The sequence below is a fragment of the Haliotis rubra genome, unplaced genomic scaffold (assembly GCF_003918875.1).
Source record: "Haliotis rubra isolate DU_JTF1 unplaced genomic scaffold, ASM391887v1 Scf35, whole genome shotgun sequence".
NCBI lineage: Eukaryota > Metazoa > Mollusca > Gastropoda > Lepetellida > Haliotidae > Haliotis > Haliotis rubra.
The window spans coordinates 1,694,182-1,716,463 of NW_025767024.1; the positions used below are offsets into that span (position 1 = coordinate 1,694,182).

General features: G+C 38.8%; 1 protein-coding gene across 1 annotated transcript; it reads right to left on the minus strand.

The window, feature by feature from the left end:
- Positions 1-1,767: 1,767 nt before the first annotated feature.
- On the minus strand, positions 1,768-21,497 carry LOC124284998 (homeobox protein Hox-D4-like). The gene is made up of 2 exons (XM_046721138.1): positions 20,974-21,497; positions 1,768-2,254 (listed from the first exon to the last, which is right to left on the minus strand). Exons 1-2 carry the CDS (start codon positions 21,407-21,409, stop codon positions 1,950-1,952), a joined length of 741 nt encoding a protein of 246 aa, XP_046577094.1. The 5' UTR covers positions 21,410-21,497; the 3' UTR covers positions 1,768-1,949.
- Between the last annotated feature and the right edge of the window lie 785 nt (positions 21,498-22,282).

Sequence of the window (22,282 nt, forward strand, 5' to 3'; positions counted from 1 at the left end):
GTTTTAAGACCACATTTGCATGTCAATCGTGATACTATGTTTATCAATTATCGGATCGGTTTCTTGTATCAGTAACACCGTGCATTATCTGATACGATTTATTGTGCATCACATTTAAACGTGGCTTTAATGAGATATGTTTTACCCATGAACACATTAAATATTAATAATTGCAATACAGCTGAATGACGTTCAATGTGAATTATTCATCGGTGCTCGGATGACAGCTAGTGTGGTCAGAAAGGTGTACAACTACTAACGCGTTCTAAAGCAATATGATTCATTCCTTCGAATAAAGGATCTGATCAATATTATGTTTCATGATTAACACTGTCCCGCATCATTTAGTTCACATATTAGAAATACAATTTGAGAGGCGGGGTGACATTCACATAATTCTGTTTTGACAATTGTCCAGCACAGGCATTCGTAGCGATTAAAAGTTCATTTTGAAATTGCTAACCCCAAGCAAATATTTTATTGTCCTCAAATCGTTATACTGTTTATTATGTCATGGCTTGTCAGCTTAAAGGTAATCATTGAGCGCTCATTCCAATGGCTGCGCAACCCAAAACGAGGCTTATATGGCAGTGGTATTTATTGTGTTATTTGAGGTTTTTTCACACAAAAGTCTCACTTGTGACGTGTGCCGAAGGGAGCCCATTGTGGCGTATTTTTTTTTCACACAATAGTCTCACCTGTGACGAGCCCATTGTGGCGTATTTTTGCCACGTGTTACTTCAGATCTTCCGACCGCCTCCGTGGTGTAGTGGTTAGAGCGTCCGCCCGGAGAGCGGAAGTCGCGGGTTCGATCCCAAACCGCGTCATACCAAAAGACGTTAAAATATGGTACTTGTTGGTCCCTGCCTGGCGCTCGGCATTAATTGGTACAACAAGGACTGGTCGGCTCGGAGTAGGTATACTGTGTCTGAGTGGGGTATTCCTGCTTCACTGCGGCATGGTATCTCAGTGGGCTAACACTATAAAACCAGCTTCAGTCTGGGCTAGTACAAGCAGCCGCACATACACATACACACGCATGCACGTCGTCATATGAGCGAAAGATTCTCAAGTACGACGTTAAACCCAATTTCACCTCACCTCACCTCAGATTTCCCACCCCTTGGGCATCGCCCAGTTGTTTCCTTTAATATGGTGTGGTGACGACAGAGTGTCATATTAGGAGCAAATCTTGGCAGAGTTTCGAAAAAGTCAAACAAGGACTATGCTCTGATGCCTTATAATGCTCTTCCAAAGGCATATATACTACTCACACTTTGCTAAGGATCACAAAAATTCACAACTTTACTTAAACGTAATTTGAAATTGTACCCATTTAAAAGTGGATAAATAATAATATGGTAACCCCTCTTTAGGCAAACAGCCACTTTAATCTAACCTTATGCACTTGATACATGAGTAGCCATAAAAATGGTTTTCATGGCACCAATAAACCATTTTGAAAATCATGGAACGAGTCATTGACAAGTATACAACACCTGTCTATAGCAGGTATGGGATCCACAAGATGCAATGACATACTGAACCCTAGCATCCATGTTTACAATAAGTTTAGATATTTAAACCAAATTTGACCCCACATGATTGTTTTCTGTTGAATCCATGATTTGATCTTTAGCAAAGTGCGAATAATATACATGTATCCACTCGCCCACCCACTTGTCCATCAACTCACCCTTTCACTCACTCACTCGTCCAACTATCAACCGAATTCGTGAATGGCGCACAAATCACACGTAAAATGTATCAGAGTAATAATCATATATTCATATTCTCATGGACGTGAAAAAAACATCTGAAGAAATATACATGTGAAATAACATAAATAACATGAAATGAGACACGGTGTGGTGTGAATGATATCTCTTTGGGAAATGCAATGAGCACTAGAGGTCATGAATTAGACATGCAATATGATCGAAATGATGTCAGATAGCCGTCAAATCCGTGTGGGATAAGTCTATTGTGTTTCCCTTTGAATCAAGACCATTGTCCAACATTCTGGTTTTAGTGTTGGGGAGCTTGTGCTCTTTCTTCCATTTCATTCTCCTATTCTGGAACCAGATTTTGATTTGTCTTTCGGATAAACACAGCGTGTGAGCGATCTCAATTCGTCTCCGCCTTGTCAGGTATCTGTTGAAATGGAATTCCTTCTCAAGTTCCAGGATTTGGTGGCGCGTGTAGGCAGTTCGGTTCCGTTTCGACTCTGGCATCAAAGACACTGTTCCCGAGCCTGAAATGAAATTGAAATCTTGAAAACACTTCATAAATATTTAATGTGCAATTCGACATGGTTCCGCACATTTTTCCCAGAAAGCTAGAAGGATTCTGAATTCCGGTTTTGCAGAAACTAAAATTAAGTCTGTGAAGTGGAAGAAAATTTGCTCTCTGTTATCCTTTAACCAAATGAAAAATATTTTCATTTCCGAAATAAAATGGAAAGGATTATTAATAATGTCCTCATTTTATGAGACTCTGAAACTGTTAGTGTGGAATTGCTTTGATTTTGTAACTACGTTTGTTTCAGTTGTTTGAAACTGTGTTAAATATTAAAAGTAACTTAAAAAATGTCTTTAGATATTACATGTTGCATAAGTAGTCTATCCCACGTCTGTGTTTATTTTACAATATAGGTGTGAATGTGTTTGTGAGCCACCAGGATCCACTTTATAACATATTGCCGATGTGACTTTAAATCTTAACTCACTTTATAACATCACTATTCGATAGTCATCAACACATACTTATGATATAGTCGGAATCGTACAATGGATTGTTCTTATAGCGGATATGTCGTTTGGTTATTGGAATCTCTTTTCGATAATATTTTTAAACCGAAATATAATTTTTATGTACTGAAAAACATTGATTTTTACACACAATGTTTGTCAACACCGTGCCAGTGTTGTGTACAGTGAAAGGTTTGTTTGTTTGTTTGTTTGTTGTTTAACGCCGCACTCAGCAATATTTCAACTATATGGCGGCGGTCTGTAAATAATCGAGTCTGGACCAGACAACCCAGTGATCAACAGCATGAGCATCAATCTACGCAACTGGGATACGATGACATGTGTCATCCAAGTCAGCGAGCCTGACCACCCGATCCCGTTAGTTGCCTCTTACGACAAACATGGGTTACTGAAGTCCCGGATCTTCACGGGTGTACAGTGAAATAAATAAATAATGAATTATTATATACAATTTGAGATTGATTAGTAAATAAAAAAATACATTTTTGGACACATTACAATAACTATCGACTTGTTTTGCTCATTCTATCGATCACTGACTTGTGTTTAAATACTAAATAACTTTATTGATTTATTAATAAACAGATTATCCTGGCAAAGATACTTTGACTTCATAAATCATATGATATAAAAATCATATTTATCAAAATGCAGCAGCTGATACAAATAAACATGTCATATAAAAACGGCTAAAATAAGACCTAATTTTTTACGATCTTGAATCAGAATAAAATCATAATTTCTTTACATAAATTTTAATATTTTATGTTCCGACGCGGCGTCATGTCGAGATTTCCTTTCTTTTGGAAAAAAAACTCAGTTCATCTGTGAAGCTATCAATGAAAGTGTTTATTACACTTGGCCCTCGTTCTGCGGTGACGTTGACAAACCCGGTGTTGACTAACTCTGACACCATCATTAAAACTGTCATACACACCCGTCACTCAAACTCCAAGTACATTTTAATAAAGAAACAATGAAAATATACTCTAATCTGTCTTCTTTTATGATGATTGTCTGCGTTGTGTCAAGTTAATGTTACTGTATGATGACATAGCTCTATTCGAGGCCATAGATCACAGTTAAACACTGGCGCGGAATAAAGCAACTACGTACTATGGGTAATGGTGGAGTTCTACACACAATTGCAATAATACAAACTGGTCCACCTTACGATGAAATGATTCAAGATCATACTTTTAATTTGTGTCAGTTGTGTGAAAAGTTTTTAGATGGTATTGAAACTGGCGGAGCAAAGTAGCGGTCGATTTCTGTAACGTTGCCCTATGGTATGGAATTACAACTGACGTAGCACTGAGATCGCTCTCTGTAACGTTGCCCTATTGTATGGAGTTACAACTGACGTAGCACTGAGATTGCTCTCTGTAACGTTGCCCTATTGTATGGAGTTACAACTGACGTAGCACTGAGATTGCTCTCTGTAACGTTGCCCTATTGTATGGAGTTACAACTGACGTAGCACTGAGATCGCTTTCTGTAACGTTGCCCTATTGTATGGAGTTACAACTGACGTAGCACTGAGATCGCTCTCTGTAACGTTGCCCTATTGTATGGAGTTACAACTGACGTAGCACTGAGATCGCTCTCTGTAACATTGCCCTATTGTAAGGAGTTACAACTGACGTAGCACTGAGATCGCTTTCTGTACCTATACCCTATAGTACAATGGCTCGGGGACAGTGGAGCTGTAAGTCCGCTTTCTGTGACAGATCCAGACTTGGCGATAGGATCGCTTTCTAGAAAGATGTGAGCTTCCCACTGAAGTACCTTAACAGCGCTTGACGAAAGTGCCTGTGTCGATATAATGTAGCGTGCTAAACACCACGTGTCGATAAACAATTTAGTTTATTGATTTCAACGCTAACGCTGACCAAGTGGTGAATTCCTGACTGTTAACAAAGAAGACCAGGGCTTGAGTTCCAACATGAGAACAACACGTGAAGCCCATTGATCGTGTCTACCGCTGTGATATTCCTGAACTATTGTTGAGAAAAGTGGAGAAACCATTATTCGCTATCTCACAATAACACCTCCGAAAACACCATTCACAAGTGATCAAATATACATAGTAAATACACTAATTGAAGCCTGTGTAACACGCTTAGTGTCTCCTTAGTGACTTTCCCACAGCTGTTATATCTGCTGGGTACCCGGTAGGATGCATATGAGATAAGTAATAGAGTTTCTGGGCTCCCAAGGGAGTTCAGAATACAATTCTAGGGCAAACTGACCAAGGTAAAATAATAAAGCAGCGCCATGTGCATTCATTTGGTGAATCTTGTTAGTTGGTATGTTGTTTAACGCCGCTCTCAGCAGTATTCCAGCTATATGGCAGCGGTCTGTAAATAATCGTGTCTGGACCAGACAACCCAGTGATCAACATCATGAGTTGGTGAATTGAAACGGGTGCATATATTATATTATATTGTATTGTATTGTATTATATTGTATTGTATTGTATTTATATTATTATATTTATTATATTATATTATATTATATTATATTATATTATATTATATTATATTATATTATATTATATTATATTATATTATATTATATTATATTATATTATATTATATTATATTATATTATATTCCCTACCTCATTTACTTCACATTAGGATGTTTGCCTCGCTGCGTCAATGACAATGCATATCTGTGACAGGTTTCAACGCTTGCCCATTGTTCTTGAGGCAGAATTCCTACACCTGCGGGCGTCTTATGCAAATCATCACATGCCAAGCAGATACATAGCTGTCTTCATAAATTTCACGTTCTGAATTTTATTTATGCAAATAAAAAAATTACTTAAATCGGAAATACGGAAACACTGGACTGCGCAACATGGGTGGCCACGGGGCTGGGGGTGTCGCTTTTCTTACGTGCGGTTCGCGTTTGAGCCCATCTTCCACCCTTTGGCGATACCCAATACATGTTAATACTGACTACCAGTGATGTAAACAGCTTGAATTCGCCCGACTTATCTTATGATCTAAAATCAAAATTAAAAATAATGAAGTTATTTATTAAAGTATGAAAAGTTTAATTAACGCAGGAAACATGCGCTGAATATTATAAACATATTTTGAAGTACTTATTGACATACTTGAATCTATGTATTCTATGCAAAGTATATTTATTATTATTATCATTATTATTATTATTATTATTATTATTATGCAATATAGCTGAATGTGGACAGTACTGTAAACGTCTGACTTTTATAGTTCGGAATCAATGTAGTTATTAAGTAATAAAAGAGACACTGATTCATTTAAAAAATACACACAAAAAACATTTGGCTTCGCGAAGTGAGAGCATCTTCTTGTGGCTGAACTCTATATCTACATTTTTGGAAATAATCATAGACGGGTCCTCCTAGTCTGTCGTACAGACCCTGAAGCAAATATATCCAAGAAAGCCCACACAAGTCTAGAAAATGTGGCAAGTCTAGATTTCCTCAGCTTCAGGGTCTGTACCAATCTGCTGAATTCACAAGCCAGAATATGGCTTGTAATTATCAGTTGATCTCTAGCTGTCACTAGTGTTTAATATTAACTCATGGGGAGCCTGAAAATGAAGAAAGTCTCAGGGCTCCTTTTCATTATATTTTTTTTTTACTATGAACTTTTTTCAGTAAAATATGTTCATTTCAGAGACTAGTTGTTAGTCTAGGGTCCTCCCAGTAAAGATGTATACTGACCGTCAGAAGTAAGTGTTCATTTTGGAATTGGATTTGACGAAAAATTTACTCGATACATCAAACTTGAGATATAGCTCACAATCATGACAGCTCACAACAACATCACTACCTTACCATCCTTGCTTTGTTTTCAGTAACCATCAAGCATGGCAGAATACCGTTTTATCGCTCGCACTTTATATCACATATACAAAACGTAACGGTAGAAATAAGGGGAAATAGAAACGATAGGCTGTGTATTCTTTTTATAAAACACAGTATAAAACAGTTTGTACTTGTTTGGAATATGTGTAATTCATGAACATATTTGCATATATGTCTAAATCTAACTTTCCAACAACACATAATGTCATTTCATTGTACAGAGCTGAAAATGGAATGTTAATGAATTGTCATAACGGGTATATCAAGCAATGATAATAAGTGAATTCCATTATGATGTAACATTTCCTCATTCATCATGATGGTGATTATGATGATGAGGATGATGAGGATGATTATGATGATGAGGATGATGATGATGGTTTTGTAACTTGGGCCTATGGTTCATATCACATGGTTGAGAAAGCATCCGATGTAGACAGCGCGTCATGAAGGAAAGAACTATACTCCTCATTAGAAGTTAAAGAACACGACTGCTATTTATGACACGACAGATTAACTGTAGTCGCAAGAAGAAATATGTAGTTCTTTAACTCTTGAGTAGAATACTTCTTTAATTATATAACTGCTATCCGCCATCAGTCACCCCTAAAGTGACCAGTGGCCATATTTCCTTACATCCTTATAATTATGACAAAACGACATATTTAGTTATGCTTAACATTAATTGAATATTCCTTTACCGGCGTCCTGGAGGTGATTTATTGTTGCAAAATTTCTTAAATAACATGATATCAATTTGAAAAAGAATTCGTAATTATTACCGTATTATCAAAATGAGCCTGTCGCTGTTGTACTTGACAGATATATTTCAAAACATGATGATAGAAATGTCGAGTCGTTTCACGATATTCGTTATTTCGCACACCCAATTGTGTAATGAATGCCGAATCATATAAAAATATTACTTCATTTTATAAAGCTTTAAACGATATTAAAAACGGATGAAAAATTTCCTTTTACCAAAACTGTATATTTATGATCATATTCTTTTGAAGTAACACCCCCTGGACATCTGAAATCAATTATCCAAATTTGATATGCCCTTAATTCCCTAAATAATACGCATGAGTTCACAGACAACGCTAACTGATGATTTTTGTTTCTCGTGAACACCCAGCACTTTTAGATCTCCACGGGGGAGAATTGAATCTAATAGAATTTCACAGACGCGAAACTCAACCAATAAAAGATTCATGCTCTTGTAAGCTAAGATCTGTTGTCGATTTCATATTGACATCATTGTCATCATTGACAGCGAGTTTGGATTTCAACCTCACTGTCGGTTTAGACAATATCTACATCGCAATAAGCTGGGGAAACTTTGATAAATGTGTTTGATATCCTGGTTCGGATATAGTCCTTGTGATATTGACACGTCACAGCTGATGGCGTTTAAACATGTTTAGTTAAACACTGGAGGGTGTAATCTTAGCGGCGTATTGAAATAAACATCAATAGATTTCAAACCCTGTTTGTAATTGAGCACCCGTGTATATTTGAGCTGGCATGTTGTGTGGTATATATCATTGATATTTCTCATGCATACGAGACATTTGATGCTATGTGTACTTGCGATCAAGTGCATTGAATCAATGTCAAAGTTATTAACTTACGTTGTAGATAAAAAGCTGCATTGTGTTTTATGTGAAATCAATCTACTTTATGCACATGTTGCCAAACACCGGACGTATATCCACTTCCAAACACTATAGAATTATAGGACCTCCAGAATGGCGTTCACCATTAGGAAAAATTACTTTCGAACATGATTTAACCGTTGGAGTCAATAATTTCCAGTCAGCCGCGTCGCATAATATTCCCCCACTTAACGAAACATGATGACCTGTTCTACGGTGCTGTCTTACGGTCTATTGATAAAAAAGAAAAGTAAATGCAATTAAGGCATATCAGCTTTAAAATAAGGTTTAGATTTAATTTTGTTGGGTTTGTTGAATTATTCATGTTGTGTCTAATAGTGCTTCAAGGGAAGAAAGTTCAAACATATTTCAAAAAGGGATACCAATGAATAGTTGGGGTAACTACCAGGGCCCTTCTATTGTACAAGCAAGCACAGACAAAAAGCGGGGTTAGAATTTGTCTTCAGCAAACCATGGAGGTATTGTTTAGAACATAGGTTTCTACTCCATAAGAACAAATATATATATGATCTCCTTACAAGTCATGGGTACAATGTGTGAAGCCCATTTATGGTGTCCCCCGCCGTGATATTGCTGGAATATTGCTAAAAGCGGTGTAAAACCCAACTCACTCACTCACTCCTTACAAGTCTGACCCGTGAAGATTCGGGTTAGAATTGGTCTTCAGCAACCCATGCTTGTCGTAAGAGGCGACAAAGGAGACCCTTTGGTCAGGCTCGCTGACTTGGTTAATGCATGTTTTTGTCAACACATTGCTTAGATCGATGCTCATTATGTTGATCAGTGGATTGTTAGTCGTTGCTCATGACATCAACAATTGAAATGTCTTGTGATTATTTACAGGACATCGTGATATGGCTGTAATATTGCTGACTACGCAGCCCCACACACATTGACACACCAACCGTCTGGACGATTTATCTGGTTGAGTTCAATCGCTATATGAACTGTGCATTTTATGAAATTTGATTATACTAGACAATCGTGTATTAATGAACGTTCAAAAGAGACATTTAGTCAATGAAATGAATAATTTAAAACAAAAATATTTAATAGATCATCTTTTCAGAGAATCTGTCTATTTTTCACAGCCTTGCGGTATTTTCGATTTGCTGAGGATTTTTCGGATGTGTTTTTTGTTACAGAATGTGTATAAAATATCTATTTAATGTTTGTTTTAAATAAACGTGTCGCTACAGTAATCTGTCACTGATATCAGCGTTGCAATCGCACACTTAAGTATCGATATTTGGGGATATCATAAAACCGCCTGTTGATCGTTCGATACGTTGTGTTTGGCTTATAGAGGGACAGACGATATATACCTATAAATATAAAGTCATATTTTCAGAAACATCCTCAAAGTCTGCCTCACAACCTTGAGTCAAAATTAAGTTGCATACTGATACCTACTACCCTTTTACAAGTCGGGTAACAGGTTACTCATATTTCGTTCGGAATCAAAATATCAACTTTTATAAAGATCAACCTCTGACTTTAAATAAAAAAACAAACCATAACACATGCTTTATAAAATGTTGAAATATATTCATGAGTTATTGTGACCGACTTTATCTATACACGACAATATTCGTTGATTATCTGAAACGCCATCTCGAAACAAAGACTTTTTTCAACATGTTAGTGTCACCATCAGCGAGTGCTGGAGATGGTATTGCTAATTCATTACATGGCCGCCAAGGCTTTTATCAGTTCCGACAAGCCTGCAGGGGTATTTATTATTACAACACCCCGGCGTGTATCACGCTTGGCATCACAATTTAATCTCATGGTGAATATCATATTATTCTTTTATGAAGTCGTATCAATTTCATGTGTAATACACCAGGGGGTTTTCGTTGGGGACGTAGGATAATTAAGCAGGATTAATCATGTTATTAACAATATATTTGTGAATTAAAATATTGTTTTTAAATGTCGGATATTATTAAAGCTATCTTAAGCGGATCATTCCAAAGGAGAGGTGTTTATATACACGGCGTGAATATTTATCAGCTGGTCGTTATTTCAACCGTTGGGTTTTGTGAATATGTTCATTGATAAGAGGGAGTAACAGTTTGTAGCAAGAAGACTTCAAATGTTAGTTGCTTGTCAATATATTGTAAATGCTATCAAAATGAGCACATGTAATAAATACTGATTGCTGATTACAGATCGTAGACATCTGACAGATTATTTGAGAAGCAATCGGCATCTAAAGACGACATCGAACTACGGGTACTAGTTGTGTGCGTTCTTATATTATTGGCATTTTGAAACTAGACCTGCATTACTTCGGGTTTCCCTCCCACATAAGACAGACACGCCGTGATGTATCTGGAAAACCGTTCAAAGCAACCTTACATGAAACCTGTCGCGAATAGCTGGAAAATTGCTGTAACGGCGCAAAGCAATATTCATTCATTCCCCTTCACCAAACCTACATACTCGTCATCAATGGTAATATCAGGCAAACAGTGAGTGAGTTGAGTTTTACGCCGCACTCAGCAATATTCCTGCTATATGGCGGCGGTATCAGGCAAACATCACTTCATAATGGCTACAATTTCATATATACACTTTAAAACCTTTTTCCTGTCGGATCACCTGGTTAACTCGAACTTTACATTATGTTTTACATTATGTAACTGTAAGATTCCTTTGGATTATTGTTAGTTCTGGGGGCGGTGGGGTAGCCTAGTGGTTAAAGCGTTCGCTCGTGACGCCGAAGACCCGGGTTCGAATCCCCACATGGGTACAATGTGTGAAGCCCATTTCTGGTGTCCCCCGCCGTGATGTTGCTGGAATATTGCTAAAAGCGGCGTAAAACCAAACTCAGTCAGTCAGTTAGTTCTGAGATCGTTCGTCTCGAAGTACACATCATTTTAGGTATTCTTGAAGATATATATATCAATTTGCAAGAACTCGACTAATAGAGAAATAGGTAGCAGAGACTCAAATGCTATGTAAATGCCACGCCAATGCCTCAACCAGTTGCTGTACGGTTATCTATCACATGACTAGTGTAAGTAATAAACCTGCCACATCTACTGTTCAAGATCTAAGTTCAAATTCCTTCAAACGGAATATGGAGAGAATAGAGAATGTTGCTGTCGACTATTTCTTTTCTTCAGGAATTCAACAACTAACACATTTTTCCTAACTTCCTGACATTCATTGACAAAAGGGGAAAGAACAATCTTAGCTTTTACGCCAGAAATGAAAACCTATTTCACACTTAAACAAAAACGCGTCAATTCATAGCAGTTATGTCCAAAATGTAAAAAAATAAGTAGTTATTAATCAACAACGCTGACATTTTGTTTTAAAAGAAATACAAATGGTTATATATTGCTTAAGAGCTGAGGTGAGGTGGGGTTGAACATCGCATTAAGGATTATTGCATCTATACTCAACGTGCGTGAGTGCGTGTATCTGTTTGTGTTACTACTTTTCATGACTAAGGGCACTTTGATAGTCCCGACCCACTGACATACCACAGTTTAACACAGACACCGAGGCAGTCTCTGCTCTACCCCAGCAATACTGAGATCCAGGCAGGGTACAAACAAGTACCACCTTTCATTGTCTTTCTATGGCGAAGAGTAACCGTGAGGCCAGACAATAACCCCTGACAATGCTAATAGTTCAGCTCGCAAATAGTTCAGGCTGCACTGAATCGCTGCACGGAGTTGGTCGTTGTTGTCCTCCAATTCATCTTGCGTAAGTAAACCGGGTTTTTTTCTAGGTAATTGTTGCGTGTGTTGTTATTTCCTGGTTGGCTCATTACGTGAATACGACCATCATCAATACGCACATGTCACCAGTAAGGTATTATTATGATGATGACAATGATTCTACTTCCTTGTCGTTAGGTAAACTGCCAAGCATGTGTTATGTCCGGTTAGGCATATTAGGTATATCTGACATTAACATGTACTCATTTGATTGCCAGTTTCAACACTAATATGATCGACAGATGTCAGTGACAACCAGTTGTACATTGCAGTTACTGTGGTCAATTTCAACGGAGTAAATGTTGAAGTCATACAGTTTTCGTTTTCGTTCGAACTTTGTATGTACAGCGATGTCTCACCAAGTAGAAACTTTCCAAGTGGTCAAACCTGTTTTTTCCCATTTTTTTCTCTCTGGTCCCGACTGTCTTCTATTATGAGTATATTTTTCTATCTGTATGAATATGTCATCTTAAGAGCTCAGACTCCACCCTGACATTATATTGACCATTAAGCCTGTTTCGTAGCACAGCAGATAAAGGTTAGCTCGTCTCAACGAATTTTGGGGTTCGGATTCCAATGCGACTCCTGTTCGAAGAGGATTTGTGTTTGCATCGATTTTGTTATAGATCAGATTACAAAATGTTATCCCCCCATTCAGATCCTAGTATGCAATGATCAGTAAATAATGCTTGTCATATGAGGAGACTTACAGGATTGCTCGATCGTGCTCGCGTCTAGGTTAGAAATATGATGATCACTGGATTATCAACTCGAATTTCTATACCACCGTCGCTTAAGTGGAATATTGCTGGATGTGACGTTAACAAACAAACAAACAAACAAACAAACTATACCTATAGCGATAATAATCAGTACCACAACACTACGATCAAATATATCCTCAACCCTCCAGACAATGTTCCCAACAGACAGTTTCTTGCCATTCAGCGAACAGCGCACATTGTCATAACGGTAAATGATGACACGTTTACTTAGGTCGAAGGTAATTTCGAATGAAATTGGACCACAACTTCGAGCCTTCCTGACCCGTGAAGGTCCGGGTTAGAATGAACCTTCAGTAACCCATGCTTGTCGTAAGAGGCGATTAACGGGTGGTCAGGCTCGCTGGCTTGGTTGTCACATGTCATCGGTTCCCAATTGCGTAGATCGATGCTCATGCTGTTGATCACTGGATTGTCTGGTCCAGACTCGATTATTTACAGATAGCTGGAATATTGCTGAGTGCGGCGTAAAACTAAACTCACTCACTCACTCGAGCCTTCCTTCTGCCCATGAGAATGCCTATCTACTTTGCAATCGCCATAACGGTAATGTGAGGAGAGTGCGATTGTTATGCGTGTGTATGCTATGTGTATGCTATGTGTGTCGGAGGTACATGCCACAAATATAACCATACCTTCTTGTAAGATGATCCTGGCCTTAGGACAACAATGTTGATTGCCCATTAGATGCGGATGGTTATCTGTGAATGCTGTGCTTTTTACCTTGTACATTTCAGGTGACATGTTAAATAGAGTCAGGTGACGTTGACGGCCGGACTGATTGGTGATATATACATCTTGATTGGCGTTGTCAGTTTCAGTGTCATATTTCATGGCTTGTGCATTAAGGTTGAGTGTCAATGGTCTCAGCTGATTGGTGGTCAGGGAGGAGGATGGGTATGTTTCTTTGTGGTACTTACGTTTATGGTGATGATATGTGTCATTCGTAGATGCATGGTCAGGTAACTTTTACCAGGATTGACAGAACACTTATAGTGTGTTTTTAGTTGTAGCGTATGGCGTATGGATGCCCGTGAATGAGGGAGTATGGTAGGGAAGATGAAGGTCATGAGCGAAGGCTGTGTATAAATGATAGATGAAGAGAAGGCATCTTAGGAAGAGGAAGATGAAAGGAAGAGATATGTTTCCATGGAAGTTGAGAGATATAATCCTTCCTTTCAAAGGACAGCTTGCCCGGTCTGAAAGAGGAGGCATGTGAATAAGACCAAGGGAGGCGGGGTGGCCTGAGAAATAATGGGACCATAATGGTACAACACCGGAATTCCTGTAAATGATGCAAAAATGCACTTGACCCGTCTTGACCAATACCTGTGGGTGAGTTTAGGTTTACGCAACTTTTAGCAATATTCCAGCAATATTACGACAGAGGACACCGGAAATGGGCTTCACACATCCCCATGTGGGGAATCGAATCCGGGTCTTCGGCGTGACGAACGAACGCTTTAACCACTTGGCTACCCCACCACCCCACCAGTAGATGTAGCAGGCTCCCATCTACATATAACACAGAGTAACAGTCAAAAGATCCGTTATCTTCACATTGCATCATTCTCAACACGTGCAAGCTTCAGTCCAAACTAGTTCCAGTTCTCATTTAGTCAACTAATGTGATACGACTCTTTTGAACTTGTAACTGGGCGTTAGATGACTAGACGTAAAGGCAACTGTGTCCCCTGGACAACAGACTAGACAGACGGAGGTGTTGTTGATGTAACAGGAAGATACAACTACGGTGTCGTCCATGGTAAGAGATATGAACATGTAAGATGAAGAAGGGTATTTATGTAGAAGTCATGGAGTGAGTGAGTGTAGTTTTACAGCGCACTCAGCAAAATTCCATCTATATGGCGGCGGTCTGTAAATAACTGAGTCTGGACCAGACAATTCAGTGATCAACAGCATGAGCATTGATCTGCGCAGTTGGGAACCGATGACATGTGTCAACCAAGTCGTCAGCGAGACTGACCACCCGATCCCGTTAGTCGCACTTACGACAAGCATGGGTTACTGAAGATCAATATTCTAACCCGGACCTTCACGGGTAAGAAGTCATGGAAGAGAGACGGGGAGGTACTATATTATAGGGGAAGATGCATGTATGGTCAAATATGATGGCTCAGAGATGAAAAAGAGACAGCGCTATATTTTGTGAGTGAAGAAAGATAGACGGTGATGTCTTCTGTGAGAGAGGGAAAAGTGACGGGAATGCATTATGGGAGAGAGTGTAGAGATACAGTGATGTATTCTGTGATAGAGAAAAGCTACGGGAATGGATGTACTGTGGCAGATACAGTGTACAGAGGGGATGTATTCTGTGAGAGAGGAAAGGTAGACGGGGGATGTATTCTGTGAGAGAGTGTAGAGGGACGGTGATGTAGTCTATGAGACAGGAGTGTATTCTGTAAGCGTTGAAAGAGATGCCAGGATGTATTCTGTGACAAAGGATAGGGAGAAGGTGGTGTATTGTGTAAGAGGAAAGATAGACGGGGATTTTTTCTTTGAGAGAGGAAAGGGATGCCAGGATGTATTCTGTGACAAAGGAAAAGGAGAAGGTGATGTATTGTGTGTATTGTGTGAGAGGAAAGACAGACGAGGATGTATTCTTTGAGAGAGGAAAGAGATGTCAGGATGTATCTTGTGACAAAGGAAAAGGAGAAGGTGATGTATTGTGTGAGAGGAAAGATAGACGGGGATGTATTCTTTGAGAGAGGAAAGAGATGCCAGGATGTATCCTGTGACAAAGGAAAGGAGAAGGTGGTGTATTGTGTGAGAGGAAAGATAGACGGGGATGTATTCTTTGAGAGAGGAAAAGAGATGCCAGGATGTATCCTGTGACAAAGGAAAAGGAGAAGGTGGTGTATTGTGTGTATTGTGTGAGAGGAAAGATAGACGGGGATGTATTCTTTGAGAGAGGAAAGAGATGCCAGGATGTATCCCGTGACAAAGTAAAAGGAGAAGGTGGTGTATTGTGTGTATTGTGTGAGAGGAAAGATAGACGGGGATGTATTCTTTGAGAGAGGAAAGAGATGCCAGGATGTATCCTGTGACAAAGGAAAGGAGAAGGTGATGTATGTATTGTGTGAGAGGAAAGATAGACGGGGATGTATTCTTTGAGAGAGGAAAGAGATGTCAGGATGTATCCTGTGACAAAGGAAAGGAGAAGGTGGTGTATTGTGTGAGAGGAAAGATAGACGGGGATGTATTCTTTGAGAGAGGAAAGAGATGCCAGGATGTATCCTGTGACAAAGGAAAAGGAGAAGGTGATGTATTGTGTGAGAGGAAAGAGGATGTATTCTTAGAAAGAAGGAAAAGAAAAGCACATGTGTCCTATAAGAGAGAGGATATATCGGATATATCTGAGGAGAGAAGCAGATGATTTCAATAAGATATCGATACGTTTGGAGAAGGGACAAAGGAATATTAACAAGCAGAGAGGTCTGAAAAAGTATGTCTACTAATAGCACATGACCATTAACTGTTTCATTTGTAGAATACAAGCCGATCTTAGTACATCATACACATTTAACAATGAACATTTCTCACCCCAAAATGACAAATTCATTGTCTCGACTTCAGCCCACAATAAATCATTTCGACCGATTCATTTCTATTCTTTTCATGATTATACTTTTCGTATCCCCTACTTTACACACTATTAACATTCGCAGGTTTTATTGGATGAAGTCATTTTTCATCAGATGTCATAAATCTGAAATATTTAGGCCTAATATGAATATAAGCGTGCTCTAGCTCATGAATGTTTATTTCAAACAACAGGCAGCGTGTTGTCATCCCCGGTTACAAAATATAAAGCCATTAATCAAATAAAGAGATTAATTTTACAACTTACGTTTGATTGAGCTGCTTCACGGTGGGAGTAATAACGTGTAACACATTTCAAAATGTGTATCTGTCGAATACATTTAAACGTCCACAGCGGAAACACAGTGTTGATTTCACGGCGGGGAGAGTGTGACATTTCACAATATACGCTTGTACATTTCAAATGAACATAACCTGAAAACTATTGACAATTGTATTGAAATATTTTATTCATAGTTTGCAACAGCGCCATACTTGAATTTACGTGAACTTTGGGTGAACTTTGATGCCGATTCCATTTTCCAAACAAAATCCAATATCAGTAAAATGTGGGTTTAGATATCGCGCTTGAATTGGCTATTGTTTAAACCTTGGAACAAAATTAATTTTGGACCATGTATTTATCAGCGATTCCTGGTTAAGAGATAACAGAGTTAGTTTTACGATGCTTACAATTCAACTGTTGATTTAAATTAAACTCTCGCATGTTTCTCGGTCGGAAACGAGACCGCAAAAACCATTAAATAGTCTGGAAATGAAGCCTTAGACGGGAACAGCTACATGATATATGTCTCGCTTTATAGTGTGTGATTAGCCTAAGGCTAAAACTGCTCGCTCTTCAGCCGTAGCTCTTGATTATTCCTAATCCGTGCCTCAAGAATATCCCCGTAATTTAAATAGAAGTAAAATAACAATGAATGTAAATGTTAATCGAAAATAGGAAACTTAAAAATCAACATGATGAATATAGCATTGTGTGATTTATGTCACGTGTTTTTCACCTGTTGAGTAATGGAGAAGTAGTTCGCTAACGAAAGCAATAACTTATAAAATAAACCGACGTGTCATTAATATTTACCGTTGTCGCGGCTCTCGTTGACAATCCTATCAAATTAGCACATTCCCATTCTCCAGGTGGCAGATGCAACACTTAAAAAAACAGTCGTGCAGATTCCATCAATCCTTTTTTCATTACTAACTCCTTGTGTATTGATTTTATTACTAATTCATAACCTCGCCTAACTATCGACTCGCAATAACAGCGAGAGCCGTAATGCCAGCGATTGGAACTATCCATCAAGCAGTTCTCGTTTATCCGTTGAAACAGCCTGAGATGAGGAATTAGCGACGTCTAATCGCCCAGACAGTGTAACCTGTTAGAAACAGCTCGTTATTGTGACTGCAAATTAAGTAGGGCAAGAAAAAAAAAACAAGATGGCATAAGACCCTGCATTGGGAGGCTCTATATAAAGCTTGAGGAACAAGTGTAGCTACGTCTTTCGGGTCCGATGTCAGTTAATTATCAGATCGGTTAATCTGTGCTATGAAACCGTGATGTGTTACGCTTGGGTGTGTATGTTTATATTGAGTTGGATACGCTAAGGCTTCTATAACGCTCATGAATAGATTCCTCGGCACTATATCCGTGAATACACCGTTAGCGGCGATAATAAGACGGCAGCTAGACCACGACGCGTGCCAAAGTGCTTAGCTGTTTGTCGTGTAGGGAGTACGTTCGCTTTTGCTGTGTTTATGGTTTGTGGTATATGTTTGGGATTTGGTTGGGAGAACAGTGAACTGGTTAGACTTAGGATAGGTTGTTGGACTTATGGTAGTTTGGCTTACGAATAGGTTGGACTACGAATAGGTTGGGCATAGACACAGGTTTGATACTTAAATGATTGTGTACCACTGATGAACCTGTGTACATGTAAATATAATCCTTCGTGTCGATATTATCACTATTTTCAAAGAAGGAAACATAATCATTTTGTGATTTGTCAACCGTTTTTAAACCTATCTTGCATCAACATTACTGTACACACAAGCATTTTGCATAATAAATTACTAACTTCTACATATTCAACTTGATTCACAAATATTGTGCATATTTATATGGTTAGAATAAAATGTGTTATCATATATGTACACTTTCAATTATTGCTGAAAAACAAATCGCTGTTCCATATAACGAGGTCGATTGTTTACGGAAATCTATTGTTGAACAACAGGGTGAAATGTACACAAAGTCACGTTTACTCAGGACGTATCGCTGTATTTAGATAACCAATGTTTATTTCACATGTTGATCTAAGCTATTACGTTTTGTTTTATCATAACTTCGTCAAATATGTGTATTACTTTACATATTTTGCATAATATCAAATTACATTTTTTTAAAGATGACATACAATAATTACTTAGGTATCAAATGCTCTATTCTGTATTTACAAATAATATGTTACAATGGAAAAGTTACAGTTACACATTTGTCTGCTTTAACTACACATCGTCACCTGTTTATAATAATGAGCATTAGATTTGACATTTATGGTTTACAGTGTATAGGCACAGTGATTTATCATCATCCATTCACACGAGGATGTTATATCGCATGTAATGTAGATTCACTGCTACTACATGCCAGGTGAACAAGGTGTGGTGACGATGCCGGAACTACCTAAAACAAGGAAACGTCGGTAATCGCGACGACATCGAGCCGTTAAGTATTCCTCACCTGACGTTGCAACAGGATGTGATATTGTAGAACGAATGAACACGGTGTACTGACAACAGATGGGCTGAGGGATGGTCATGAATTTCTATCAGCTGATGTACATTTCATAACAAGGACACGTCTATCCCTGACAACGTGGAATCCGGTTATCGGTTTCACGTGAGAGGGGATGTGTTAGGAAAATAGTTTTAATTGTTACAAGACAATAGTAATAATCATTAGAGCGTACATGACACAAAAGAGCTTGTGCTCTCATTGATAACAAATGAAATTTAACACTAGGCTTCAATTGCCTTCCTTTCTGTATAACCTCAAGGGTGGTTGAGCTTTTCCTTTCAAACATTCCTATTTGGGTGATTTTGAATGAAATTGGAGAGGTATGAGAGGAAAGTTGTGTTTTTTCCTGGTCGTGTCGACGGAATGATCTGTTGATGACATATATATTCTACCTACATGGTTTTTACAATCATACCTGGTCGTGTTGGTGGTCATCTACACTCCTGGGTCTCCTTTCACGAAGCAATCTTTACTAAGGTTAACCTTAACTCCCATTCTTTAACACTGCACTAGGGTTACCTTAGTGACTTACGATCACCTTAGTGTTTTGTGAAAGGAGGCCCTGGCTAGTTTATACACTATGATGGATCGACATCTGGAGATCGATATTTAGAGATCGGTAGTGAATACCTTGACTGTTTTAACTGAAGTAAGCATATATGTTTTCACAGTTGTCTCAAATATTAAATTAAATGACTGTTCACTATGGATTATATATATTACAATATGAAATATAAAAATATGACTGAAGGATGTCTGGGGGAACTGCAGATCACTTGGTCATTGAATCTTCAGGGAGTACTGTACAGTTATGGTAATTTTGTATTGCGAGTTAGTTACGAAATATGAAATGTGAAACACAATCTTATGTTGTTTGTGAGTCCCTCACAGAGTCATGAATTATATACAGTGCATTCATAACATGAGAAGATATATGATCGTCTATATATCATTAGAGATATATGTGACAGGTATAGTTTTTGCACTGATATCGTGTCAAAATGACCACATCTCGAATAGACACACCGGTCTCTTTGGCATTTGTACAAGCTAACTTTGTTTGATAAAAATAATTGGTCTAACATAGAGATTAAACAGTGAATGGGTACTAGTCTTCACGAGTATGGAGTAATGTTAGTGGTATTCATATAGGATATTTATAACTATTTGATTTTTTGTGTTTGGATATATGCTGTGTCTGACATGGGACTGAAATATCAGATTCCCAGGTATGGGACAACACTGTGCAGGGGATCTCAGTCTCATCTTGGGACATTTTCAGATATGTGAGACTGAGAGTTGGGTCTCAAAATAGGTATTGGATTTACCAAACTGTTTGAAACTTTCTTCACATATGGGATAACATCAAGCAGAGGATCTTAAATCAGGTGTTGAACTCGCTAATATGTTTGGGACATTTTAGTTATGGCTTTTTTTTCACGCAGGGCCTACAGAATTTGGGTTTTTTAAAAAAAAATATTTATGACACAGAGAGGCAATTTAACTTTTACATTGTAACACATAATCGATCTGAAATGTTTTTGGTATTTCCAGGTGAGGGGTTTAATGAAACATTGGGATTCATAAACGGTATTTGATTCCCAAAACAGACTGGGACTTTTTAAGTTATGGTTACAACTCAGCATGGCATTTTGTGAAAGTTATAAGACTCCCCAAACTGTTTGGGACACTTTTTTCAATATGCAACATATTTCTCACCTGCGGTTGTTTGTGATTTCCTCATCCATGGGTAAATGATAGGCTGTCCTCCGTTCTTCTCCTGCGCACAAGTATTCGGCGGACTAGAGCCTGACCCCCCGGTCGATATCGAGGAGGGTGGGGGGTGGCAGTGTGTGGCAACGGACGGAGGGCTGGGGGACATGGAGGGCTGGCTGTAGCCGTTAACACACGACCCGACGTTGGCAGGTCCCTGGGGTACGCTGTTACAAGCGAACGGAGAGCCGTTAGGTGATTTCCCTTCATCGTAACGCCGATGGGACTCACCGTTTGTACTGTATCCGAAATTCGAGAAACTGGCACGGTAAAAGTCTGCTCCGTGTGTAGGTATATAACTTGATTGTGTATATTCTTCGGTTGGGGGAAATTTCGGCTCTGTGTACGAGCTAGGGTTCATCAAAAACGAACTCATGGCCATTAATTTTGGCCGAATCGGCAGTAAATAATTCGCCCAGCGAGTTTCTCTTGTATTCGAGTCATAAAGTCCCTCCCCTACTCTACCACGGCAGGTCACGTGATAGCAGCGACCAATCAATTTGCAGCGCCGTCGAGTTATGAATCACTGTTGACAGCCAAAGAGCACGAAATTTACTGTATCCCTTTAGCAATTGAAATCGTTCACGGGATAATTGCCATGCGGCTACTGAGGCTGATAAACACATCAAATTGGAAAACGATATTTCTATTGTTTGTAAACTTGAATGATTGGCGATTGCCTGGCATTGTGGGACACTTTCGCCGGGATTCATCGCCAAACAGTTCGGGGGGGCCCTAAATTTCTTTTCGATAGTTAGGGCAGCGGCCGTCTCTTTCACAGTGCAATAAATTTTCCTCAATCAAAGCAGGTGTTGAGAATCACTCCCACACGGACAGGATTTAGTTTTGTTAAACAGATTTACGTCCAAGTGATTTATTGAACGCGCACTCGCGTTGTCAACTCAACGATGACCACAGGTCAAGCGAAATGGATTTCAGACCCAACAGACAAACTGTTACGTAAAAGGAGACACCGTCCTTCTGAAACTGTTGAATCGAGAATCCGATCGGAAGGCTGTCGTTATTATTAATGAATTTACGAGTTTATCTTAGATAGGAAGAGGCGACTACCAGTTGCCATAACTCTCGTGGGGACACGCGTCAAATGATTTAAATGGGAAAGTCAAATTTGCAAGATGTGGTGGAATCGCGTTAGTCGGAAATACATTTGTTTTGGACATCAGAATGAAATGTACAAATTGGCCTATCTCGCTGTTTGACAACTGCCAGAACTCTAGGATAAGATTGGCGCTTG